Source organism: Pan troglodytes, chromosome 7 (assembly GCF_028858775.2).
Source record: "Pan troglodytes isolate AG18354 chromosome 7, NHGRI_mPanTro3-v2.0_pri, whole genome shotgun sequence".
Taxonomy (NCBI): Eukaryota; Metazoa; Chordata; class Mammalia; order Primates; family Hominidae; genus Pan; species Pan troglodytes.
This window is the reverse complement of record NC_072405.2, coordinates 35776644-35801938: the sequence shown is the minus strand read 5'-3', so window position 1 is coordinate 35801938 and position 25295 is coordinate 35776644. Positions and strand designations below refer to the sequence as shown.

Sequence of the window (25295 nt, the reverse complement as noted above, 5' to 3'; positions counted from 1 at the left end):
TCAGAACACACACAACATTTATTGATACGTCTTATGTGGGCACAGTTTATGATGGCCCCTCAAAACGATTACAATACTAATATCGCTGATCACCAATCACCAATCACCAACCATAGCAGTTATAATCATAATGAAAAAGTTTGAAATATTGTGAGAATTACCAAAATGTGACAGAGACACAAAGTGAGCACGTGCTGTTAGAAAAATGGCACCAATAGGCTTGCTCATTGTAGGGTTGCCACAAATGTTCAATTTGTAAAAAACGAAATATCTGGGAAGTGCAATTAAAGCAAAGTGCAATAAAATGAGGTGTGCCTGTTCATAGCTGGTGCTCAAGAGGTATTTACAAATGAAGTAGATGAATGAATGAATGAATGAATGGGTTGGCATCCCAAGGGTAAGGAGCTCTTAAATGAGACAAGACAGCCCCACAGCCCCACCTAGGGCTCCTGTATGTGTTGTCACTGCCCCTGAGAGAGAGGCCAGAAATTGGCCCAAACTCTCCTGCCTTCTCCTTCCTTGGGTGGCCACTGACAGTGGGGACAGTGGTGGGATGTGGTAGTCATCTGTGCCGCAGGGCTGGCTGCTGGGAGGCAGGGGATCAAAGGGCTCCAGACGGAGAACCAACAAACGTCCCATGGCACTGTATTGTGTGCCTATGGCTTTGGCAACAAATTACCAGAAATTTAGTGGCGCAAAACAACACAGATTTATTGTCTTATAGTTCTGAAGGGCAAAAGTCTGAAGTGGGTCCAACTGGGCTAAAGTCAAGGTGGCCACAGGGCTTGTTCTCCCTGGAGGCTACAGAGGAGACCTGTTCCTTGCCTTCTCCAGCTCTGACAGGCTGCTGCCTTCCTTGGCCTGTGGCCTCCTTCATCCATCACATCTGTCACCCTGACCATGTGTCTCTTGTCACACACTGCCTCCCTTTTGTTTTATTTATTATTTTGAGATAGGGTGTTGCTGTTACCCAGGCTGGAGTGCAGTGGTATGACCATGGCTCATTGCAGCCTCCACCTCCCAGGCTCAGTCTATCCTCTCACCTCAGCCTTCTGAGCAGCTGGGACTATAGGCACAGGCCACCACGCCCAGCTAATTTTTGTATGGTTTTGCCATGTTGACCAGGCTGGTCTCAAACTCCTGAGCTCAAGCAATTCACCTGCCTTGGCCTCCCAAATGGTTGGCATTATAGATGTGAGTTTCCACACCCAGCCAGTGTTGTCACAGGGATCCCTGTAAGATCAGGACCCCTGATCCTGGGATCCCTGTGACAACACTGGGCTCAGTCTGATAACTGAGAACAATCTCCCAATCTCAAGGTCCTTAACTTTATCACATTTGCAAAGTCTCTTTTGCCATGGAAGGTGGCATGTTTTCAGGTGCCAGGGCTTAGGATGTGGACATCTTTGGGGGCCTTTACTCTCCCTACTACAGGAACCATCTCATGGAGCACCAAGACTCTTGTTTTGATTTTCAGTGATTGTTTCTCATTTAAATAAAGAAAATCAGATTAAATAATTAAAGAAACCTTAAGTGATATTTCTATGACACATCCATGTTAATCTTAACACAGACGGCAAGGCAACCAGACAAACAATAATAGGAGGGGGGAAAGGAAGGTGTGATCCCTTTAGCATAAACTCAGAAAGAATTCACTGCCATCATCTGGAGACCTGAACTAGGAAATCCCCGCTAGCCTCTGGTCAGGTCCCTGGGTGCCCTCTCAGCCCTCTGGTGGTAGCTGATGGATAAGCCACATAGAACCCACCTGGTGGGGACTCAGTGGACAGACATGAGGTTGCCCAGGCAGCCCTCATGAGCCTCTGATGAGGCTCATAAGCAGGAGCAAAGCAACAGCCTATGGTGCTGTCTGGAATGGGACGCTCACCTCTGTCCGTGAAGATGACGGCAAGGAAGGCAGGAGATCATCCACACTCCCGATGAGCTTCCGCAGGGTCAGCCCCACATTCTGGGGAGAGAAAGGGGCAGGATGGCTGCCACTCCTAGCTATTGGAGAGAGCCAAGTTTCCCCTGGGAAGAGCTCTCCTGGGGTGGTGCTTGTACCCCGCGAGTGGCCTGGGACTCAATTCCCCTGGCCCAGCTTGCTCTAAGAGGATCTGCTGGGCCAGCCAACAGGAAGCGCAGTCCCCTTTCCTTCCAGGGCGGACTTGAGCCGCCTCCACCTCCCCAACCCAGCCCTGCTCTCACCTTCACCACCACCACGTAGCCCTCGGGGGGCAGCTGACAGAGCTCATTCTTGAGCTCCAGCACGGCCCGCACCAGCTCCATGACATTGAGGTACACCAGGTCATCGGTCCGGTCCAGGTTAGCTGTGGGCTGGATGGACTGAGGGGAAGACGCAGGTGGCCAGTGAGTTGGGGAGAGCCAGGGGCACGGAATGATTCTTTCCTGGGCAGGCACCACTGTGGCCAACTCCACCACCAGCCCGATTTGAAAGGACTCTTCTTTAGAATAATTGTGCCCTGTCCCGGGGTGCATTGCCTCTGTCCACTTCTGGGGCAGTTTCCAGCCAGGGAGCCTTAACGGAATACTAGTGGTAGCCTCACAACAGACTATTAGAACAACCACCTGGACATAGGGTGCAGGCAGGCTTTTTTTCTTTGAAGAGACAGGATCTCACTCTGTTGCCCAGGCTGGAGTATAATGGCACAGTCATAGCTCACTGATGCCTTGACCTCCTGGGCTCAAGCAATCCTCCTGCCTCAGTCTCCTGAGTAGCAGGCGTGCCACCAAGTCCAGCTAATCTTTTAAAAAAAAATTTAGTAAAGATGGGTTCTTGCTATATTGCCCAGGCTGGTCTTGAATTCCTGGGCTCAAGCGATCCTCCTGCTGTGGCCTCCCAGAGTGCTGGGATTACAGGTGTGAGCCACTGCACCTGGCCTGTGCAGAGAGTTTCAAAGCTCCTTGGGTGATTTTAATGGACAGCCAAGGCTGAGAACCACTGTTCCAGAGGAAAGAAAGCCAGCACCACCCCAGATGGCTGTAAGGACAATGGATGCTGGAAACCAAGTGAGGAGGCTCAGAAGAGGGAAGCAGCCCACACCACTTTCCCTGAAGCTGGACCAGGGAGCTCTACTCCAAGTCTGGGAGGGGGATGGAGAGTGGGAGATTGGTTCTTCCTCTTGCTTTTTCATGAATTAGCTGTGTGGCCTTAGGCAAGGCACCCCGCCACCCGCCCCCTAACCCCGGGCTTCATCTCTATCATGAGGACACTGAACTGGATTCTATCTGAGAACTGTGAAGCTTTCATAGACCATGGTCTTCAGTTTTGTGCAACTCACTCTCATTTATCAGTTTCAGCAGAGCCAACACATACCTGTGCGCCCAGCCTCGGGGGCTTCTGTGGGGGCCCTGTGAACTCCACTGCAATAAAAAGAACAGCGAGTGGGGGGGCAGTTCTCAGCACTCCAACCCTTCCCTTCGTACCTGCTGACACCAAATGAGCCCCCTCCCCTCTACCACCAGGAGACTTCAGGGAAATTAACTCTGAATCCAGGAAGCGGGCAGGGGAAGGAACCTCCTGGTCTCCCTGGTTTTGCAGTAGTCAGGGACAACACTGTTGTCCCTTTTATAGGAATAAAAAGGCAAAGTCCCAGCAAGATGGGGGGATTGCAGTGGTGCCCCAGCTCTGGCTTGGGCTTCCTGCCTGATGGACACCAGGCCTAAGGAACAGTACTGGGTGATCTGAAAGGAAGAAACCTCTCTCTCTGATGCCAGCAGGTGTCTGTGGTGCCCCCGACCTGGGGAGACAGCAGCTCATGGGGTAAATTTGTGTGGATTCTCTAATGGTTTTCCCAGAGTGTTTGGGGCTGAAGGAAGCAAAATTGCAGCAGAAACATGCTATTCACTCCCACTTTGAAGAGCAAAGACACATAAAAGTCCACTCAGCACACTTTGTTCTTTTTTTTTTTTTTTTGAGGCAGGGCTTGCACCGAGGCTGGAGCACAGTGGCGTGATCACAGCTCACTGTAGCCTCACCTTCTAGGCTCAGGCAATCCTCCTGCCTCGGCCTCCTGAGCCGCTGGGCTTGCAGGCATGCATCACCAGGCCTAATTTTCTTAATCTTTTGTAGAGATGGGGTCTTGCTATGTTGCCCAAGCCAGTCTCAAACTCCTGGGATCAAGTGACCCTCCCACCTCAGCCTCCCAAAGTGCTGGGATTACAGGTGTGAGCCATCACACCTGGCCTTCTATTCTCACCTCTGCCACCAAAGAGCTCTGTGACCACTCTAGGCAGCTCACATTCCGAGCCTTAATTTTCATTTGTAAGATAAGAGGGTGAGCTCAGAAGGGACCCTAAAGTCAGAAGGCTTGGGTTCAAATCTGAACTTTGCCAATTATTAGCTGTGTGAATTTGGACAAGTTACCTAATCACCCTGTGCCTCAGAAGATAATAAATGGTCCCAGGCCCATGCCTGACTTGTGTCCAGTTCTCTGTGACGGCTGTCATCATCCTCCTCCTCAATGCCACCCCTCCAGGCCCCGGGCTTACTGCTGGCTCTTCCCTCCCTGCCTGCAACAGGGTCTTCTGGAGAGAGCCTGAGGGCTCAGCTGCCCCTCCCACTTTCTCTCCTCTGTCCCTCAGGCCTACAGAAGATGAATCTGAACTGGGACGGGCAGGTGGCACTGCTTAACTTTTCCCACGGGAGCTTCCGACAGAGCAGGAAATGAGGAAGAGAGAATTTCCAGCTCCTCCAAACTAATGCAGGAGGGGGATGATCTGAGGAGGGACCTAAGGATGTGGCCACTGAGAGAAAGAAGGGCAGGGTGCTAGGCAGGGAGAGGAATGGGGTGGAGGGAGCGGAGGGGAAGCTGGCCTGCCCCACATGCTCTGAATTAAATCATGGCCGATGCTGCAGGGAATGCAGACAGACTCCGCTGCTCCCTGCCCTGGGCGGTGGGCAAGGATGGTGGCTCTGCACAAGGTGCCAAGAGGAAACCCCCCGAAGAAGGGCGGGAACACTCACGGTAGCCGACCTCCTTCTCTGGCGTCTGGAGGAAGGAGGAAAGAGAACAGGAACGTCACTCATGCGGCTCTGGAGACAACCCCCTCCCTGGTTACCCATTCCCCAGTCCCTCCACTGTGTGTTTAGAGATTACAGCCATGGGGTCGGGGGTGCTTCTGGGAGCAGCTCGTGACCCAACGTGACCTTTCTGGGAGGCCGAGGGGCCCTGGGGAGGGCCACAGACAGCAATAAGGGCACGATCACAGGAGAGTTCAGGAAAAGGGCCATGCAGGGATTGGCAGAAAAGGAAAGCCATTGAGGAGGAGCTGGGCAGGCCTGGGGGTAGGAGCAAGTTGGGCGGGGGGTCCTATGGTGGGCGAGGCCTTCCCAGGCCTTGGCATGAAGGAGGCGGCCTCTCCTGGCAACTCACCAATGGGGACTTATCATTCATATAAACCATGGGGTCCTGCAGAGGAAGAAACAAGAGCGAAGGACTAAGAATTCTGGAGCTGAAAGCACCAAGAATGCAGGGGACCCTTGCCCCAGCCACCTGGGGAGGTGGAAGAGGACACAGATGGGTGCAGGGCACCGACATCCTTCCTGGGGTGCTCACCAGGGACTTCTCCTCCTGCCTGAGCCACTGGTAGTCCTCCACCATCTGCTTCTGCTGTTTGTCCAGGATTTGCCGCATTTTGACCTTTTCAGCCTCCCACAGCTGCTGGGCCTCTTCTCGGCTGCTGGGTCGGATGAAGTCCTCCTCCTGGGAGGACGGCAGAGAGAAGGGAGAGGATGCAATGAGCCCTGCTCTCAGACTCAGGGAGGGACAGTCCTCTGAAGAACCTCATGGCAGCTGCAAGCCTTGGCCTGGCCAGCTGCTTTTTTCTCATAAGTTTGTTCTTAAACCCAGAGCTATATGTGCAGACAGCTACCCGGTATCAGCCCCGAGCATGTATCTACGTTGCAATGTGATACCAAACCCGAGAACCCACTGCTCAACCTGCGCTGTATTCAAATGATTACACGATCTGCTCTTGATATTTTATCAAGTGACTGCCCTACTATTATCTCAGTGTTTGTGATGGTTGTTGTCATTTAATATATTTTAAAAAGAAAATCTATTAAAGTCTATTAAAATCTATTTTAAAATCTACTAAAAGCATCCAAAGGGTTTCCAAGGGGCTGGCTTTGCTTAGTTGGAGAGCATCACACCCTTCTGATGCTATCTCCACCTAAGGACCAAGGTGGCAGGTCTGGAAGCTTTGAGAGACAGGGGTGCTGCCTCTAGCCTCACGGTGTGCAGTCCCACGTGTGTCCATGAATGAGCAGAGCCTGACAGAACAAGCAACAGCATGCACCCACCAACCATGCCTTCCTATTAAGACATATTCTTTATTAAGATAATAGCTTGGGTTATTTAACTAAATGTTAGGAAAAATGCATGAGCTAAGAGATAAAATAAGGAACAAAATTTCATGAAATACAGCTCTATAGAGATAAGATAAATGCAATCATAGCTTGAGTTATTTAACCAATGATTAGAAGAAATTCATGAACTAATAGATAAAATGAAAAACAAAATTCAAAGAAATATAGTTTGATAGAAGATATATGCTTCCTCTCCCTAGATCTAGTAATCTAACTCTTGCTTTAACTTACCTCTGGGGCTTTGGACCTATTCATAATTTTAGCTGCTAGTTCCTAAACAGAAAGTATTGCATGTCTTCCTATTTTCCTTCAGTCTCCCCCCAACGGTTCATTTGTATAAATATCTGCTCAGTGCCTCTAAACTATTTTGCTCTTGTTGTGCTGCACATGGGGACCTTGGCCTCCTGGACAGATGGAGGAGGAATATTATTGGCATCCTCTTGATTGCACAAAGCCCAGGAGTTGCCTTTGCTAGGGCAGGATTCTTCTGTGACATCTAAGCTGGCAGGTCCCTCAGTTCCTTGCCTTTGAAGTGGCCATTTGCATACAGGTCACTTGCAGAAGATTCTAACAATTATCTCTATCTACTTTTAGCAAGCAATAATTCCTACCAAGCCTCTTAAAAGAGTTTCCTCACTAAGCCCTACAAAACACACTTGAATATTACAATATGGTTTAAAAGTGGTTATATTGGGATGTTTTACTTAGTGCACACTGAGCTTCAATTACTAACCTCAATTTCTAATCACACGTTTCCCCATGAGTTAGGTTTCTTGCTGAAATATTCTTTATTCATTAATCTATTCAACAATTATTTATTAAGCAACTACTATGTGGCAGGGCTGGGTGCTGGGAGGACAGTGATGTTAAACTATACGATGTTCTTATTCTCATGGGGGTTAAGTAAATACTAGTTAGTCCAGGGCTCCTCAACCTCAGCACTATTGACATTTGGAGCCAGACAAGTCCTTATTTCCAGGGCAATTTCCTGTGCATTGTAGGATGCTTAGCAGCATCTCTGGCCTCCCCACAATATATGCCTATAGCACCACCCCAGTTGTAACAAAAATGCCGCCAGACATTGTCAAACGTCCTCTCAGAGGGAAAATAACTTAGCTGAGAACCACTGAGCTAGACCTTATTTTAGGAAAACAAATTCCAGCATATAAGAGTATTTTATAATCATGGAATTGATAAAAATAAAATAGGTTTTGTTGATCAGAGTCTGATACTCAAAAATGACGACATTTTAAGGCCATAAAAATCCCCAGTTAAATGTCAACACCTGCAGACACAATGGCATGGCTGCCCCAGGCTGTTGACAAATAGTGACAAACAGGAACTAAGTGTCAAAAGTTCTAAATATAGAGTTAGGGATTTCTGGATGTGAGACAAATGTATGGGTTAAGGAAGAGTATGGTAAGTACCAGTTGGATGAGCTACTAGAATCTAGAAAATTCTACAAGTATTTGTAAGTTTATAAGTGTTGACAGAAGATTCCACCACTAAAATGCCTAGCATGCCCCAGGCCTGATCGTACCACATATTCTAACAAACACAGATTAGGAGACATCCTGATGCCTTCCAATTTCATAATAAAACTCAAGGAGAAAAATGAACACTCAAAAAAATGGAATCTCTTTGAGGTTGGTTTTGCTGAAATGTGCCTCCAATATTCTTATTAGGTAATGGATACTTACATTGCTCATTACATTCTATTCTTAAAAGGAATTGGGTACTCATGGTGTTTCAAAATGACTCTCGTAAGTTGTGACACCTTCCATAATCTGGCTATGACCCATCTGTTGGCTTTATTTCCACATCCACAAGTACCCTTCCTGCTGTAGTCCAACAGTTCTTGCACTTGCCCTGTGGTTTCCCACCACTCAGTCTTGCCTCCTACTGAAGCCCCTGCCTCTTCCATTCCCTGAATCTCAGTTTCCTCCTGTCCACATCTTTCCCATCTTTCAAGGCCCAGCTTTTAAATAGAAGCTGGAAAGGGTTATCCTCCTCTCTGAACTCCCACTTTGTGGTACCCACGACCTTCTGGCTTGCATTACAGGTAAGTGTGCACCTGGTCTGATCCTTCTGGTCGACTGTAAGCGCTTTGAAAGCAGTGCCTCCCCCCTTCAGCACCGAGGACAGCATCCAGCAATCACAGCAAGCCCTACTGTTTACTGAATTGTATTATTTTTATTTTATTTATTTTTATTTATTTTTGAGACAGGGTTTTGCTCTGTTGCCCAGGTTGGAGTGCAGTGGCATGATCTCAGCTCACTGCAACCTCTGCCTCCCAGGTTCAAGTGATCTCCTGCCTCAGCCTCCTGAGTAGCTGGGATTACAGGTGCACACTACCATGCCTGACTAATTTTTTGTATTTTTAGTAGAGATGGGGTTTTGCCATGATGGCCAGGCTGGTCTCAGACTCCTGACATCAAGTGATCCACCACCTTGGCCTCCCAAAATGCTGGGATTACAGGTGTGAGCCACCACGCCTGGCCTTGAATTGTATTATTTTTAAAGCTCAATTGTGAGGTCTTCAGGAGAGAGACTGCTGCCATCCCAATGCTGGTATGGCATCCCACAGACTCCCTGATGAGTCAGGCTATAGAGCCACTCGGTAGAAAAACTGTTTTTCTGGGAACACCACCTCTGTATTTTTGTTAAATGCTTCCAAATGCTTTGTGAGGAGCCTATTATACCTTCTCAGCATTCTACCTGGAAGAGACTTTCTCAGTGTTTCTGATCTGTGTCATAAAATGGAGCTTATATTTTTAACTTTTTTGGGTTTGTTTATTTAAAGACATGCTCATTATGTTCTTTTAGGCAGATTTTCCTTATGGCAATTACTTCTAAAGCCCTGATACAAAAGGTCTTTTTTCCTACTGCACAATCTCTTTATGCAATTGAAGAAGGTCCTTGTGGAGAAGCAGGAAATTGGACGAAGGCAATGCTACCCCTCAAATGTGCAAAATAGCTTCTTTCTAAAATAACACAATTTAAAGCAAAACTTACTAAAACAATCATTTATGAATAGAGAGTCAAAGGCAGGAGGGTGGAGGAACCGAACACAGCCTAAATTATAGCACATGCCTAAAAATGTAGTTTATTATTGTTAAGCACACGCAAAGACAGAAATTGGTTAAATTAATATAAAAGAGAAAAACAAGGTAGGTCAGAGGAAAACTGATTTCACAAAAAATCTTAGTGTCTGGAATTCTAAGTTATCATGCTCATTTCAAAATTCTACTAAATTAAGCATAATGGCATGAAAGTAATATCAGCATACTTGCCTACAACTTCCAAATATATTATGATAAACATCTAATTTTTTTCAAAAAATATTTTAGTCATGTTTAGTGAGCCTGAAATATTGTGCATGCATGCAGAGTTAGGGCTAAAATAAGTGTTTTAGTTGGTTTAGTAAAATAGATCAAGTGTTCGTGGCAACTGACCACTAGGGGCCATTTGTGTGGAAGAAGGTGGTTGGTGACCAGTGGGCATCTGGTTATAAGCAAAAGTGTCTTTTTCACACAAGACCTGACAATCAGAAGCCAGCCATGAAGCACTCCGGGCTTCACCAGCAGTTAACAACCCCCCGTGACAAAGAGCTGACAAGGGAGGTGGCGTAGGTCCCTGCTCTAGCCAGTTAATGAGGCTGTATTCCCACTAGCCCTAAACTCCTTCTCACCCAGCAGCAGCCTGAACAAAAGCAGAAAGGGGAGCAGCCACAAGAAAGCCTTTCCTTTGACTGAGGAGAGATTTCACACCCAAAGCCATCATTTAGGAAGGATACTCTCCAGCACCACTAAGCTGTGCTGTGCCCTGCCTAGGAGCCTCCATGCTGCCACAGATCCCCCTACCCCTGGGGCTCAGGAGAGGGAGAGATTTGTACATCTCTAGCCATAGCACCAGCATGGCCAAGGGCAGGTTAGGTCCAGCTGGTGTCCTCCAGAGCAGGGCCTGGTGTGGCTGCCAGCCTCTGATGTGTTTGCAAAGGGAAAGAAGTCACAGAGTGCCACCTCAGTGGCCTGACTGGTGCATGGGAGCAGGAAGGGCCCTCCTGAGCTGAGGACGTGGGGTTTCCAGTGTCTCCGGCCACCTCCCTCCAGCAGCCTCCTCAGTCTGGGCAGGGACCAGCATGCAGAGCCCTCTTACCCGCATGCTGTGGCGTTTGAAGACATTGTGCCGGTGGAGAGGTGGGGTGTGCAGTGAGTTAACGGGAGATGGATACTCCATAGGGCTGGTGAGCGTAGGAGAGCTGGCACACAGACCCTCGGGAACCTATTCAGGAAAAGCAAAGAAGCACAAGGCACGGGACAAAGCGAGAAGGTAGACAATTAGCTGCTACAAACACGAGCACAAAGAAACTATGCATGAGCACCACTGGGGATGGGGCTTGCTCTCCAGGAGTTAACAAAGAACAAAACGTGGGCCTTCCATTGCTCCGAGAGAGATGGTGGAGCAGCGCAGCCTCTCATTCATCCAACATTCCCCCAAGATGCTCTGCACACAGTGGGGTCCACGCTGGTTACTGACCCACTGAGACCAGGGCTCTTCCTTCAGGACTCTTCAAAAAATAGTTGTTTCAGTTGCATTACAGACTGACTGATATGGTTAACACACCAATTTATACAGATATGTATGAATTGTTTTTTAAAAATTCAGATAGGCTTTTGCTCTGTTGCCCAGGCTGGGATGCAGTGGTATGATCACAGCTCACTGCAGCCTTAAACTCTCGGCCTCAAGCGATCCTCTTGCCTCAGCCTCCCACATAGCTGGGACTACAGATGCATGCCACCATGCCTGCCTTGAATTTTTTTTAATTAAAAAATAAGTATATCACAATTTTATTGTATTACTCTTTGTTTTTAGAGATGGGGTCTCACTATATTGCCCAGGCTGGTCTCAAACTCCTGAGCTCAATGAATCCTCCCATCTCACCCTCTTTAGTAGCTGGGACTACAGGTGTGTTCCACCCTACCTAACTCCCTGTTTTAAATATTGCATATGGGTATATCTCTTTTTTTTCAGAATGATTTTTCCATCTTCTGAATCAGGCTTTCTCTTCACATGAAGAGGATTTATCTATTAGTCCTTAGATGGTCTTGTTTTGGCACTCAGGCATTTCCTTGAGAACAAACATAGGACCACGGGACACCGCCTTTCTATAAAGGGCACCAACTAAATGGACATTATTTCTGGTGGTTGAGGGGATCAATTTTTGAGCAGTGGCTCTGAGCTGGGGGATGCAAGAGAAGAAATAAGAGGAGACTGGACTCCCTCTCTCCTAGAGGCAAGAGAGACACAGAACAGAGACGTTCAGGGTCAGGGACACACAGCCTGGGAAAGAGTCATGGTTGGGGATAATGGAGCTGGGAGAAAGCTCAGGTAAAACCCTGCTGTCTCTTCAATGGCCACCCAGGTTCTGGATGGGGCCTCTTTGGGGAGTCCCATGGAGCTACTCCATTTGCTGGGAAATATTCCCTGGGATTCCTTCTGGTAAGGAGGCCAGGGAGGCCTTACATGTGGGGAGAGAGCAGCAGGCAGGCACACAAAGCAGCAGATGATGTAGACAGAGGGATGGGGCTTAAGGCAGGTCTTAGCTGAGCACAGCCTGGGAGAACTGCATTTTAATTCTTGTGATCTGAGTCTGCATTCTGTTCTGGGTGCCAAAGAAGAGTCAACCTAGGCCATCTCCATCACCCAAGTGGGTGACTGCTACTCCTCTAAGGCACAAGAATGGAGTTTCAGGACCTGGATGAGAGGTAGACCTGAAGTTCCCGTCCTCTGGTTCTATCTTTACCTGGAACTGCAGCTTTGGAGCCAGGAGGTTGGTTTGTGGAGGGGGTCTGTACTTAGGTCGGCTGGGCTGGAGAGAGAACACAGATGGGTCAGTCTCTGTCCCTCTCCTTGAGCGAACACAACTCACCAAGGGGAACATCAGGTCAAAGACACCTCAGGCTTGTTCCGAAGGAAGGAAAGTTGAGGGACAAAGCTGTCATGAAACTCATTTTGCATCCATTTATTGAGCACTGATTATCTACTGAGTGGTGGAAGGTACAAAGAAGCCACCTCACTGCCCTCCCGGGGTTATGGCTAATTGGAGGGTTAATGATTGGTGCATGTGTCGCCTCCCTACACGTGGGAGCACCCACCAAGTCAGAGCTCCAGAGCCACAGGCATGCAGAGGTAGGAGCTCACCAGGGGCTTGGGCATTCACAGAAGCTGCATGGAGGAGATGAACACTGAGCCAGGCCCGCGGGGAGGGGTGGGACATGCCAGGCAAGAGGGACAAGTGAGAAAAGGCCTTAGATGGGATCAGACATTGTTATGGACTGAATATTTGTCCCCCTTTTCAATTTGCATGTTGAAGCCTGAACCCCCAATGTGATAGCATTAAGGAAGTGCAGGTTTTTGGAGGTAATTAGGGTCAGATGAGGTTATGAGGATGGAGCCCATGATGGGATTAGTGCCCTTATAAGAAGAGAAAGAAAGACCACTCTGTGTCTGCCAGGTAAAAACACAGTGAGAAGGTGGTTGTCTGTAAGCCAGGCAGAGAGCCCTCACAAGACACCAACACCTTGATCTTGGACTTCCCAGCCTCCAGAACTGTGAGAGATAAACATCTGCTGTTTAAGCCACTTGGTCTGTGGTCTTTTGTTGCAGCAGCTCCAGTTGACTAAGACAGGCATGGCCTCTCAGACCCACCCACCTAATGGCAGCAGGGCCCTGGCTCCTGAGCTCAGGGTGGCCATGGGGGGTACAGATGTAGGGACTGGACCTAAAAGACCCAGGATACTTCCCACCTATGTGTCCTCAGGGGGATCTCATTTGTTCCTAAGAAAACACCTAGAAGAGAAGCCCAGCCCCTCAGGGGACACTTTTGAGGAATGATTCTTGACCCAGCTATCCCACAAGGTGGCTGCTATCTCCAAGTCCACCTGCCAGGGCACTGATGTGACACGCTGACAGTGATGGTGGATGCTGGGTGAAGGACTGAGAAAGGGCTGTAGGGGGCATCCTGCCTGTGCAGTAAGGGGGACATGGATCAGACAGGGACCTGGCTTTGCTTTGACTCACAGGACTTATGAGGCCATGGCTTGGCTTACCTTGGGTGGGGGTTCCTGGAAGGCTGTGGGCTCCAAGATTTTGGGGGTTCGGTAGCGAGCATTCCTCTCTTGCTCCATGGCAATGTCCTTCTCCATCTGATAAACGTCACTGCAGGGAGTCAGGTCAGATAAGGAGAGAAACAAGGTCAAAGTGAGACGCTCCTTGGGGCTCCTGTTTGTACTTCGTGGAGGCCCAGAGAGGCCTGGGCAAGGTTGCTAGGTCCCATTTCCGTTTCGATCTCCACTGCAGAGTGGCCTGGGGAGAGCCCCCCTGAGAGAGGCTTGGATATGGGCCCTGAGGCCACACTGAGGTTGGGAGGATCACAGGAATGGATCCAAGGTGGAAAAGCGTCCTTGGTGAGCCAGTCCCAGCCCAAACACGCAGCAGGAGCCTGACTGCAGCCCCACTCCTCAGGCCTTTTGCCCTCCTGGGCTTGTGATTGGCACCAAACCCCTATGTAGATTTCCAAAGTCCCAGCCAACTTCATGGCCCTGGCCTAGAATCTACATCTCCTATTTCTCATGAAACATCCCCCAACGCATCCCTGGTATGTGCTAATGAGGCATGTGGGTTCACTCCCAGGCTAGCCATGTGCGCGCCTCTCACCTTTCTTACCCAGTCCAGTGCTCCTAACCTGGAATCACAGACCCCAGAGGACTCTGGAATTATTACTGCCCATGAATCCACATGTTCATATGGGTAGCAAGTATTATATACTACTGAATATGTGACACTTGATACTATATTTTCAAGTGTGTATGTATTTTATTATGTATAATAAAAATGCATTATATAGCCCACTACATTTTGTTCAGCAAAAGATTTTTAAAATATAACTATTGTAACACAGAGACACTCAAAATTTGACATTAGAAGGGCCTTTCCTCCCTGGAACGGTTAGGAAACACTGATCAAATCCCTTCTGAACTCTAAGGAGGAAGTGTCAGGTGGTGGTCTGAGGAAGCAACCTGGGGTCTTCTGAGTCTTTCAGTGTTTTCCAGATCACATCAGAAACCTGCTCCCACCTTCACTTGTGGCAGAGGCCTGGTCGATGCCTCTGACGGGAACACCTCTCAGCCCAGGAGATGATGGGAACACCTCTCAGCCCAGGAGAGACACCTGCACAGCTCCCTGTGGCTCTCAAGGCCTCAGAGTGAATCAGGACTCCCAGCTCCATCCCCCCAGGGCTTTTAACCTCCCAAATTACATCCTTCACATACTTTTATCCTGCAGCCTTTTGGCTTCTCAAACCTCCCATACAAGGGACCAACACAGCAGTCTAGAATTAACTGGGAGGCTCACTGAAGGGATAGAGAGGAACAGAGATGCCTTTTAAGCCAGAGGTTTTACAGATGATGTTGAAGGCCCTGCCCCACAGAAAACATGCAGGGTCACCCCCAGTGCCCCTGGCCTGGGCATTGCTGGCATCCCCCGGGGTGCCTCCCCACCAGGCAGTTTTCAGGGACTGTTTACTTGCCCTAAAATCAAACAAGGCAACATGTTGACTACAGTATTTAAAATCAGTATTAAAGTACAGTATTAAAAATATTTTTCAAGTCAATTAAGTTCCAGACTCCCTAAAGTAGGGTTCAGCAAATAAGCGCCCAGAGGGAAAATCTGGCCTTTCATCTATTTTTGTATGGACCCAAATGAAGAATGGTTTTCACATTGTTTCAATGACTGAAAAAAATTAAAAGACAAAAAATATTTCATGACACATGAAAATTATTTGAAATTCAAATTTCAGCATCCAAAATGGTGTTTCACTGGAGCCCACCTACACCCATTCATCCATGCATTGTCTGTGGCTGTTTTTGAGCTAAGAGAGTTAGCAGTTTTGGCAGAGACTTGCATAAACAGCAAAGCCCCAAATATTTACTATTTGGCCCTTTACAGAAAATGCTTACTGACTCCCACCCCAGAGGAAACCAAAAGAAGTCAGATCTCCCACAGGAGGACTAATGGCAGGCTTGCCACCAAGAAAACTGGAGGACCCTGAACCTCTGAAACAGATGACCTTCTTCCCCAGTGACCTCCCCAGACCTAGGGAATCATGGCTCCTGGGCACCGACGGGCCCTCAGGTCCCTTATCCCCCATTCAGAAGGGAGAGGTGGCCCCTGGGTCATAGTCTTGAAAACAGGTCAAAGATCACTCCCTTCCTTGCTATCTGGGAGGAAAGATCAAAGTCGAGAGACAAGGCGAGAGGAAAGCAGGTAGGATGCCTCAACATCATAAAGAGCACAGGCACTTCGATGAGAGTCTGGCTCAGGCTTTTGAGTCTAACCTAGAAAATATTTTCTGAGCACATCCTTTGAACAAGGCTCTGTGCTCTGTGTTGACAGATGCCCAGATGAGTCAGGCTTCCCCATGGCTGCCTTATCTCTGAGCTCATATCTGACAGTGAACCTGGCTTCAGCCTCCCGTCCTTGACCCTGGCCCGTCTTCTTTAGGGAGATGTGGTGCAAACCTCTCTGTGTGCTGGTCTTGCTCCCTGGTGCAGCCGGGTGGGCCCCCAGCCCACAGCCCACACTCCATGCTCACCTGAGGCTGCACACCAGCTCGGTGAAGCGGGGCCGGTCACTGGGGTCGTAGTCCCAGCAGCGGGTCATGAGGGTATAAAGGACCGGTGGACAGAGATCAGGCTTGGGCAGCCGGTCTCCTTTCTCCAGCACCCCGATGACATCCTTGTTCTCCAGCCAGAAGAAGGGCTGCTTCCCAAAGCTCAGGATCTCCCACATGCACACGGCTGGAGTGTAAGGGAGCGTCAGGCCCTGGGTAGGGGAGACCAGTCCCTCCCACCCAGGAGTACCATCGCCATTAGCACTCAGTCTCCACCAGGAGCAGCTCCTGCGGTCCTTCCTCCCCCTCCAGCACCCTGGGGTCCTGCCTACCATGGTGGTCTGCCTGAGGGACAAGTGACCTACATCTGCAGTAAGTGACCTAAGGCCTTGCTCGCTAGACCCCTGTCAGGGTGCTGCAGGATCAAGAGGTGGCAGTCATGGCATGTCATTGGGACCACAAGTGTCTTCTCTTAGGAGGGAGGGGAGCCACTCCTTAGTAAAGCTGGAATTGGAAGCCTCGCACCAACACTTGGTGCCTGTGTGATTGCGGGCAGGCTCCTGACTCATCTGAGCCTCAGTTTTCGTAACAGGAAAATGAGAGTAATAATAATGTTCTACAGGGTTGACTGTGGGAGCACTAAGTGAGATGGTTTGCAGGAGGTGTTCCGTAAGGGGCTGTCTCTCTACACCTCCTTTGCTCTCTCTCCTTCCTGTACCTCTCTCAGAATAAGTCACAGAGTTTCGTCTTAGTTTCTGGGGCTGGTAGGTGGAGCACACATGTCACAAGAGCCTCTTCCAGGAAGATGAGCCTGCACAGCCCAGGCCAGTCCTTAGCCTGGGTCACTCCCCTTCCTACCCCTACTGGCCTCCCCACCTCTGAGACTTCTCAGTGGCCACAGCAAAATAGAACCCTGGGAACGGAGGGTGGAGGTCAGACTCCTGCTCCCTGCACCCACCCCCTTAGCCTGGTTCAGAAGTGAGAATCTGAACACTTTTTCATGCCCTCCCAAATCAGCACTCACCGAACATCCAGACGTCACTGGCTGTCGTGAAGCGTCGGAAGTTAATGGACTCTGGGGACATCCATTTGATGGGGAGACGAGTCACAGAGGCTTTGGGTGGGCAAAGAGGTTGATTTTTAGGGAAGAAAGATCAGAATTATCCAGAAATACATCCTACTTTCTGAAGACCCTTAGCCTGGGCTGTCCAACTGTAGACTTCCTTCTTCTGGAATTTTTGGCTTCAGCGACCCCTCCAAGGCCAATGCAGAGGCTGGGAAGCCCCCTCACCTTTGTAATAGTCCTCGTCCTCAATGTACCGGGAAAGACCAAAGTCCCCCAGCTTCACACACTCAGGGGAGGCCACCAGGATGTTCCGGACAGCAATGTCCCTGGAAGAAGGGCATCAAGACCAGGATGAGGCACTGCCCACCCCCATGGGAGCAGGAACAGAGAGATGGATAGACAGATGGAAAAAGAGACCAAGAATCTAAGCCAGGGACTCGGACTCCAGAGCAGAATCGGGCAGCTTCTGTGGGTCACTGCCCCCACCGAGTGGTCTTGCCACAGCACAGCTCAGGTGGGAGCCCAGCTGGCCCCTCTGCACCCCAACATGCACAGGTGCTTTGCCATCTCCTTCCCTCTTGCTGTTGGGCTCTGTCTCCCATCACCCCTTCATGCATCTCCAGCTTGAAGCCTGGCTCGGATTCCTGGCATCTGCTACACTCCACTTCTGTGCTGTTGCCTACACTGTCCCCCATGCCAGGGAGGCTGTCACCTGGTGATTCTTCAAGGATAAACTCCAACCACTTCCCTGAACACAGGTATTCTCTCTCATCTGCATTTCCACAGGACTGGTTAGGTCTTTGGTATAGCAGGAGTGGCAGCGGCAGCACAGCTAACTCTGATGGGGCACTTAGGATACCAGGATCGCACGAGAGCTTCACACACCCTGAGTCATGACATAGAGACCCTCAGACCCCCCTGGTGCAGGGTAGGAGACCGGACCCAGAGAGCTGAAGGAACTTGCCCAGCAGCTCACCAGTGGAAAAGGGTGTCACCCAGGTAGGCTACTCCAGAGCTGAGCTCTCATTCCTCCCAGGAGACACACTGCTGACTCAGTTTACCCTGTGTTCTTGCCATCACTCCCAACCCCAAACTAGTTTGCCTGCTTGCTTCTCACAGGCAGGCTCCACTCTCTAGTGTTTGTTTTTATAGTTGAAATGATGACTTAAAAGCATGGCCACTTCAAATAAACAAACAAAAGAAACAAATCTATCCTCCCACCACCTTTGTCCTGACAATTGATGTCTCCAGTTTGACTCTCATGCTAGAAAGTAAGCTTCACGAGGAAAAGGAGTTCTGCTTGTTTTCTTCACGACTTTGTCCCAGAGCCTAGGTCACTGCCTGGCACTGAGAGGTGTTCCATAGTATTTGTTGGATGAATGAATGAATGAATGAATGAATGCAGGGTTTTATCCCCTGATGTGGCTTTCCATAGAATCAGGCACAAGGCCACAGAGCCAATGTCAATGGTGGGTAATGCCCAACCACTGACTCCCTTGGGGGTCAGGTTCCCATGGCAGGGAATGGGAACAAAGCCAGGTAGAGCAGGGGCCAACTCCACAGCCACAGGGAGACTTGGATTTGGCAGCCCAGGGGTGTCGGCAACCAGGGTGATGTCTGGGCTAGGACCCCAGGATCTTCCTGGCCCTGCTCCAGCCCAGTCCCTTCTTCCTGGGCCATGTGCCACCAAGCCAGGGAGCTGGAGGTGAGCAAGCTCTGAGCAAGGTTGGGGGCGATTTCCTGGCACTCACAGGGGAGGGGCTAGAAGGTCTTGATATATAGACAGACACCTCGGACTTCAGAGTTACTCGTAACAACCCCATGAGGTACATACAGTGCCTGCAACTTTACAGATGAGGACACAGGGTCAGAGAGGTTGCTCAAGTGCTCAAAGCTGCTGGGCCAATTGCTGGGATTCCAACACTGCTCTGTGTCACCCACAAGCCCTGCTTCTACCCAGAGGCCTTGAGGATCTGGTGAAGGCCTGGCTTCCATACCGCTGGCCACTCCCTCCACCCCTACCTGTGCACGCAGTTGATGCTCTCCAGGTAGGCCATGGCTTTGCATATCTGCAGTGAGTACAGCACGAGGGTGAGCACCTTCAGGGAGTTCTTGTTCCGCTCCAGGTAGTGGCCCAGCTGCAGGAATGGGGAGGTGCCATCAAGACCCCTGGTTGGTCCCAGTATGGAGCCAGGGGACCAGGGTGCTGGCAACCCCTGACCCTTCCCTGGGGGCGGTGGGAGACAAACCCAAAGCTGGCAAAATGTTCCAGCAATTTCCTTGACAAACAGGGCCTCTGGCTTATTTCAGCGGAACACAGAAGTCAGGAAGCTGGGAGGAATGGGCTGTGCTCTGAATGCCCCCCATGCTGCAGCCCAGTTGTCATCGCAGGGTCCTCCAGCTCACCTCCCCATAGGGATACAATTCCATGATGATCCAGGTGGGCTCCTCTTCAATGATGCCGATCAGCTTCACGATGTGCGGGTGGTCGAGGTTCTTCATGATCACTGCAGTGTGGTGGGGCAAGAGGGACAGGTGGAGCGGCTCAAAGGTCCAATTCAGAAAAGGCCTTTGCTCTTCTAGCTGGGAGGACGGGGACCCCTCCTCCAACATGGGTCCCTGCACTGTTCACCCCTCTCTTCCCAGGCTGAAGCCCCTCCCATCTTGGAGGCCTGGTTGGTCTCAGGGGTCCCTACCTGCCTCGCTCATGAACTTCTCCTTGTTGTCCAGAGTGCAGTCTTTCTTGCAGGTCTTGACAGCTACATTGATTTTCTCCCCTTTCTGTAACAAGAGTGTGTTCAGGACCCCTTGGTCCAGCCCAGCACTCAGCAGAATGTTCCCTCCTGGCCTCCCCATGGCCTCCTGCAGATTTTGCTGCCAGGAAAGGCCCCTTTCTCCCATGTCTCTCTTCTTCTCCCCTTTGTCTTCCTCTCCTCTCCTTCTCCACTCCCCTTCTTCTTGATCAGGGTCTGTTAGAACTGAAAAGGGCTGTAGTGGTCAAATGAGTCAAGCCCCTGGCCATCCAGATGAGGACACTGAGACTGAGGGGCCGTGTGACCTGCCCAAAGCCAGAGGCACCTGCAGGCCATTATCATGCCTGGGGGCTGGGCCTTTCTCTATCATTGGATTTTTCATTCTTACTGCCTCTTTCTTTCTTCCCCTGGGCCTGCTAGAAGCGTGACCACAGCGGTCAGCCTTGCCCTGCCCCATCACTGGCCTTGACACTAACTCCAGATCCTGCCTCACCTTTTCTCAGAACTGTCTTTATCCTGCATCCCCCTTTGTATTCTCCCACCAAGAATACTGACCCTTCTCCAAGTTCTGCCTATATCTCTACCCCTGGTATTTTGCTACCCTTCTTGGAAATGACTCGTCTCCACCACTCTTTGAGTATTTAATAAATACCACCATGCCCAGTGGACAAGAGGCCCTTAGGGACAAGGGGCCCCAAGTGGATGAAGTCTGTGCCAACTCCAACCTGCTCAGATTCGAGCTCTGTCTCACCCTACAGACATGTGGAAGAGGAGTGTAAGGGAAGATCCTGGAACTCACGTGATTTGTGTAGACACCTTCATAGACCTCCCCAAAAAAGCCTTCCCCAAGAATACAATTCAGGACCACATCTTCACGGGCAATGCCATACTGTGGACCTGCACAGACAGAGAAAACGGTCGCAGATCACAGAGATCGGTGGTATCCCCTAGGGAAGCTGAGTGTCTGCAGGCTCTAAAGCCAGGCGTCACCAGATCTGTAACACCTCAGCCAAGATCCAGGGACTGGGCTGGGGAAATGGGGGTCTAGAATGTTCCACTGTCTCAGACCCAGGGAAGAGCCATCACCCTGCTGCCTCTGAAGGCTGGGTCCCAGGTCCACGTTACTAGAATTCCCACACAGCTCCATGGGCACACAAAAGGTCAATCAGTATAGGGAGAGAAAAAAAAATCTCAGCTTTCAAATCCAAGGCATCTCAGGTTTGCCATTGTCTAAGTCTAGCAAGAAGGGAGGATAAAGGAGGAAAAGAATGTTCCCTGTGGTGTCACCAGAGTCCTTGCCATGTCATTTCACAGGGCCTTGACTACGGTCGCTGTGGCGGGGTCGAGAACCTACCTCCGGGCCTTCGCAGGGTTTCGTCGGGAATCTCTGCGTAGATGTCTGACTCTGGAACAACAAGAAGAGGCTCAGCCGTGGACAAGATGCCCTTGGTGGGCACCGCCAGCAATCAGGTGTGGGGCTCCCCGCTGGAGGCCAGTGGAGCCCAAGGGGGTAGGAGGAGAAGCCAGGCATGTCCCGGGCTCCCAGCCCAGGTTTTAGAATGGCCACAGAGCCCAGGGCACCTTGGCTGAACTCCCTGCTCTCTGCTTCCCAACTTGCATTATTTAGGGCAAGTTGGTTAATCTCCCTTAATCTCAGTTTTCCCTTTTATGAAATGAGTATTGGGGGATGCTATAAAAATTGAATCAAATAATACCTGTTGCATGTTTAATACCATTAAGGACTGGATGTTTGTGCACCTCCCAAATTCCTTTGTTGAAGCCCTAACTCCCAATGCGATGGGATTAGGAGGTGGGGCCTTTGGGAGGTGGTGCAGTCCTGAGTGTGGAGCCCCCATAATGGGATCTGTGCTCATGTACACAGAATAAGAGAGGCCAGAACTCTCTCTTCATCACGTAAGCCCACAGTGAAAGGATAGCTATCTGCAAATGAGGATGAAAGCCCTCACCAGATGCAGACTCAGCCAGCACCTTGATCTTGGACTTCCAGCCTCTAGAACTGTGAGCAATAAAGTATCTGGTTTTAAGCCACCCAGTCTATAGTATTTTGTTATGGCAGCCCAAGCTGCTTAAGCCATGTACTAAGTACTCAATACACACTAGCGATTACTATTCATGATTTTTTTTTTTTTGAGATGGAGTCTTGCTGGGTTGACAGGCTGGAGTGCAGTGGTGCCATCTCAGCTCACTGCAACCTCCGCCTTCCAGGTTCAAGCTATTTTCCTGCCTCAGCCTCCCAAGTAGCTGGGACTACAGGCGCATGTCACCATGCCCATCCAATTTTTGTATTTTTAGTAGAAATGGGGTGTCACCATGTTGGTCAGGATGATCTTGATTTCTTGACCTCATGATCCACCCACCTTGGCCTCCCAAAGTGCTGGGATTACAGGCATGAGCCACTGCACCCAGCCATAATTCACGATATTTTAAAGCCATCATTGAGAAGTTATGGGAGAGGATCATTTTTCTGTCACTTGGAGGAAACCCTCGGCAATGTCATGAGAGCAAGCAGTGGGGAGCAAGCAGACGGGAGGCAAGTGGAGCAGGTGGAGGATGCAGCGGGCAGCTCACCTATGCTGCAGCTCTCTGAGAGGTGGGACCGCCGGGCCTCCAGGTTTCTGTAGGAGGTGAGAGAGCAGAAGCCAGGTGAGCTCAGAGGCCGGTAATGTTCCCCTGGGCAGCCTCGGCCCGCCCTCTCCTCCTGCCCCCTGTGGAGAAGTAGTCTGTCCAAATTAGCAATGACCCGGGAGCACAGCCCAGGCTGCTGGGGGCTGGAGTTGGGGGACAGCAGCAACCCCCCAGGATAATACCAGGTGGCATGAAGGCATAGGAATATTCCTGCAGGTATTTATTGGGAGGGAAAGATCATCTTTTTTCAGGGTTTTCCTGGGCCTGAAAGCAAGAAACTATGGAGGTGGGGACTCCCAGTTTATTCTTATTCCTCTCAGCAGCACAGACTGAGCTCAGGGCCCTGTCCTCTGCACCCCATTGTACTCACAGCATGGGGATCTGGGGCAGGCTGTTCCGCTTCTCACCATCTAGGAAGAGAGGAGGAAGGAGGAGGTTGGAGCTGGGGACACAGGGACCTGGGTGGGTGACTGACCTCCTCACTATTCCTACAAGGGACTCTCCTCCCATCCCAGCCCCTAATTCCATTCTCTCCTAGCCTGGGAGCTAGTGAGGCCTTGGGCCAATAGTGGAATCCTCCTTGGAGGCTGCCTCAGGCCAGATTTCACGTGCTCCAGCTGTGACCCCTGCTTCCTGAATCTGACCCAAGACGGAGACACACACAGGCAGGACCAGCCTTCTTCTAGCAATGGCTTTGAGCTTGCTGGGGCTAAAACGCCTCTCCTCCAGAAGCTGCCTCTATGGGAACCTTGATTAGCAGGGCTGTGGGTAGGTGGACCGGCCAGGGCTTAAAGCCTAAGATGGGCCCACTGGAAGCTTCCCGCTGGGCTGTGGGGGAAGAATCCTCATTCACTTATCCATCAGTGGCTTAGCTTCTGCCACTCTGCCTCTGGGGACTCGGGTGTGCTGCCACCCGTGGTCCAGCCACTTTACCTTTAAATGGAACCCACCTTTCCTAAGATGGATGATGAGAGAGCCTTGGTGCTCCCCCTGCAGCCGGCAGTAGCCGTCTATGAGGTCAGCCATGTTCTCAGCCTCTGCTAGGGATGAGGTTTTGATGGACAAGGCCTGCGGAGCAGAGACCAGCCAAGGGTGAGACCCCAGAGCCTTGGCTAGAGACCACCCCCAGGGCTGGAGAAGAGATGGCAGGACCCCTGCCACAACCCTTGCCTGGATGCCAATGCTGTCTGCACCTCTCCTGGGGCCCTGCCCTGGAGTCCAGACTGCACTCTGTCACCCCTTTCACCTGTACGCCCATGCTCTCCAAAGGCCAGTCCCAGGCCTCACTTATTTTGGCCTCTGAGCACATAGCACGATGCCTGGTACCTAGTAGGTGCTCAATAAATAGAAGCAGAAACTGAGAAAATGGAAGAGGGGGCTGGGCACAGTGGCTCATGCCTATAATCCCAGCACTTTAGGAGGCCGAGGCAGGCAGATCACCTGAGGTCAGGAGTTTGAGACCAGCCTGGCCAACATGGTGAAACCCTGTGTCTACTAAAAGTACAAAAATTAGTTGGGCCTTGTGGCATGCACCTGTAGTCCCAGCTACTCAGGAGGCTGAGGCAGGAGAATCTCTTGAACTGTGGAGGTGGAGGTTACAGTGAGCTGAGATTGCACCACTGCACTGTAGCCTGGGTGACAGAGTGAGACTTTGTCTAAAAAAAAGAAAGAAAGAAAGAAAGAGGAAGGGGAGGCAATGGGGCAGGGCACAGATGGGTGAAAGGAGAGAGAGATGAACACTCTGCAGCCTGAGGTCTCTCTGGGTGTTTTACTGTAAAAAACAAACAAACAAACAAACAAACAAACCCATGTTTTTGAGGTCTTGATGTCCGCATCCTTGTTCTCTTGGTATAACTTAGGCCTGTGATTTATACCTGATTTCTGGTCACCTTGAACATTCCACTACCTGAAAACCTTCCCAATTTCTTCTCCTGACATTAAAAAAATTGTTTCCCGAATTTTCCTACAATTTATCTTCATCCTGGTACCTTTTGTCTAAGAACTTGGTGCAGTTTTCTTAACACGATCCCCAAAGCCGGGAAGCTCCTGGCTTCCTGCGTATCACGGACTTTTGGTCTGAGCAAGAGCTCCCAGTCTGCCACTATACCCCCTGCAGAGCTGCCAGGTGCCCAGAGACACTCACCTGGGGGGCACCTTCAATGCCCAGCTGAAGTACTGCCTGGCCCTCCTCCAGCGGGAGGCACCTGATGGACCTGATCTGCTTGAACTCGGCCAGGCAGGTGGGCTGTGGGAAAAGAAGGGGGAGCTTCAGACCATCCCACTACCAGGACTGGGCCATGCAGATTGGTCAGTATGGGGGAGCCGGGGTGAGGAGGAACTGGGAGTTTCTCTGGGAGATGAAGAGAGAATCAAACACTATTAAGGCTAGAAGGATCCTCTAGTACAGGGGTGTCCAATCTTTTGGCTTCCCTGGGCCACATTGGAAGAAGAATTGTCTTGGGCCACACATAAAATACATTAACACTACTTGATGAAGGTAAAAAAAAAAAATCGCACAAAAAATCTCAACATATTTTAAGAAAGTTTACGAATTTGTGGTGGGCTGCATTCAAAGCCATCCTGGGACCACAGGCTTGATCTAGACCAAGCCCCTCCCTATGCCAAGGAGAAAATGAGGTCTAGAGAAAGCCAGGACTTGCTCAACATCATGTGCCAAGCTGGCAGTGGAGCCAGGACTGGACCCAGGTCCCCTGACTTCCAAGGCAATCATGCCTTATATTGTCACTGAAAGAGCAACACTGCTGA

The 25295-nt window shown here is 50.3% G+C and overlaps 1 protein-coding gene across 1 annotated transcript in view; it reads right to left on the bottom strand.

The window, feature by feature from the left end:
* The window catches only part of PTK2B (protein tyrosine kinase 2 beta), a 148616-nt gene that overhangs the window by 2885 nt on the left and 120436 nt on the right, over positions 1-25295 (bottom strand). Inside the window, 21 exon segments of the mRNA XM_009455073.5 lie at positions 1889-1969; positions 2209-2346; positions 3338-3384; positions 4988-5012; positions 5397-5432; positions 5580-5726; positions 10550-10675; positions 12198-12263; positions 13504-13612; positions 16047-16251; positions 17089-17178; positions 17356-17456; positions 19153-19268; positions 19537-19637; positions 19827-19911; positions 20683-20780; positions 21238-21288; positions 22473-22519; positions 22900-22939; positions 23480-23597; positions 24673-24774. Of these exon segments, the coding sequence (XP_009453348.2) occupies positions 1889-1969; positions 2209-2346; positions 3338-3384; positions 4988-5012; positions 5397-5432; positions 5580-5726; positions 10550-10675; positions 12198-12263; positions 13504-13612; positions 16047-16251; positions 17089-17178; positions 17356-17456; positions 19153-19268; positions 19537-19637; positions 19827-19911; positions 20683-20780; positions 21238-21288; positions 22473-22519; positions 22900-22939; positions 23480-23597; positions 24673-24774 (1929 nt within the window).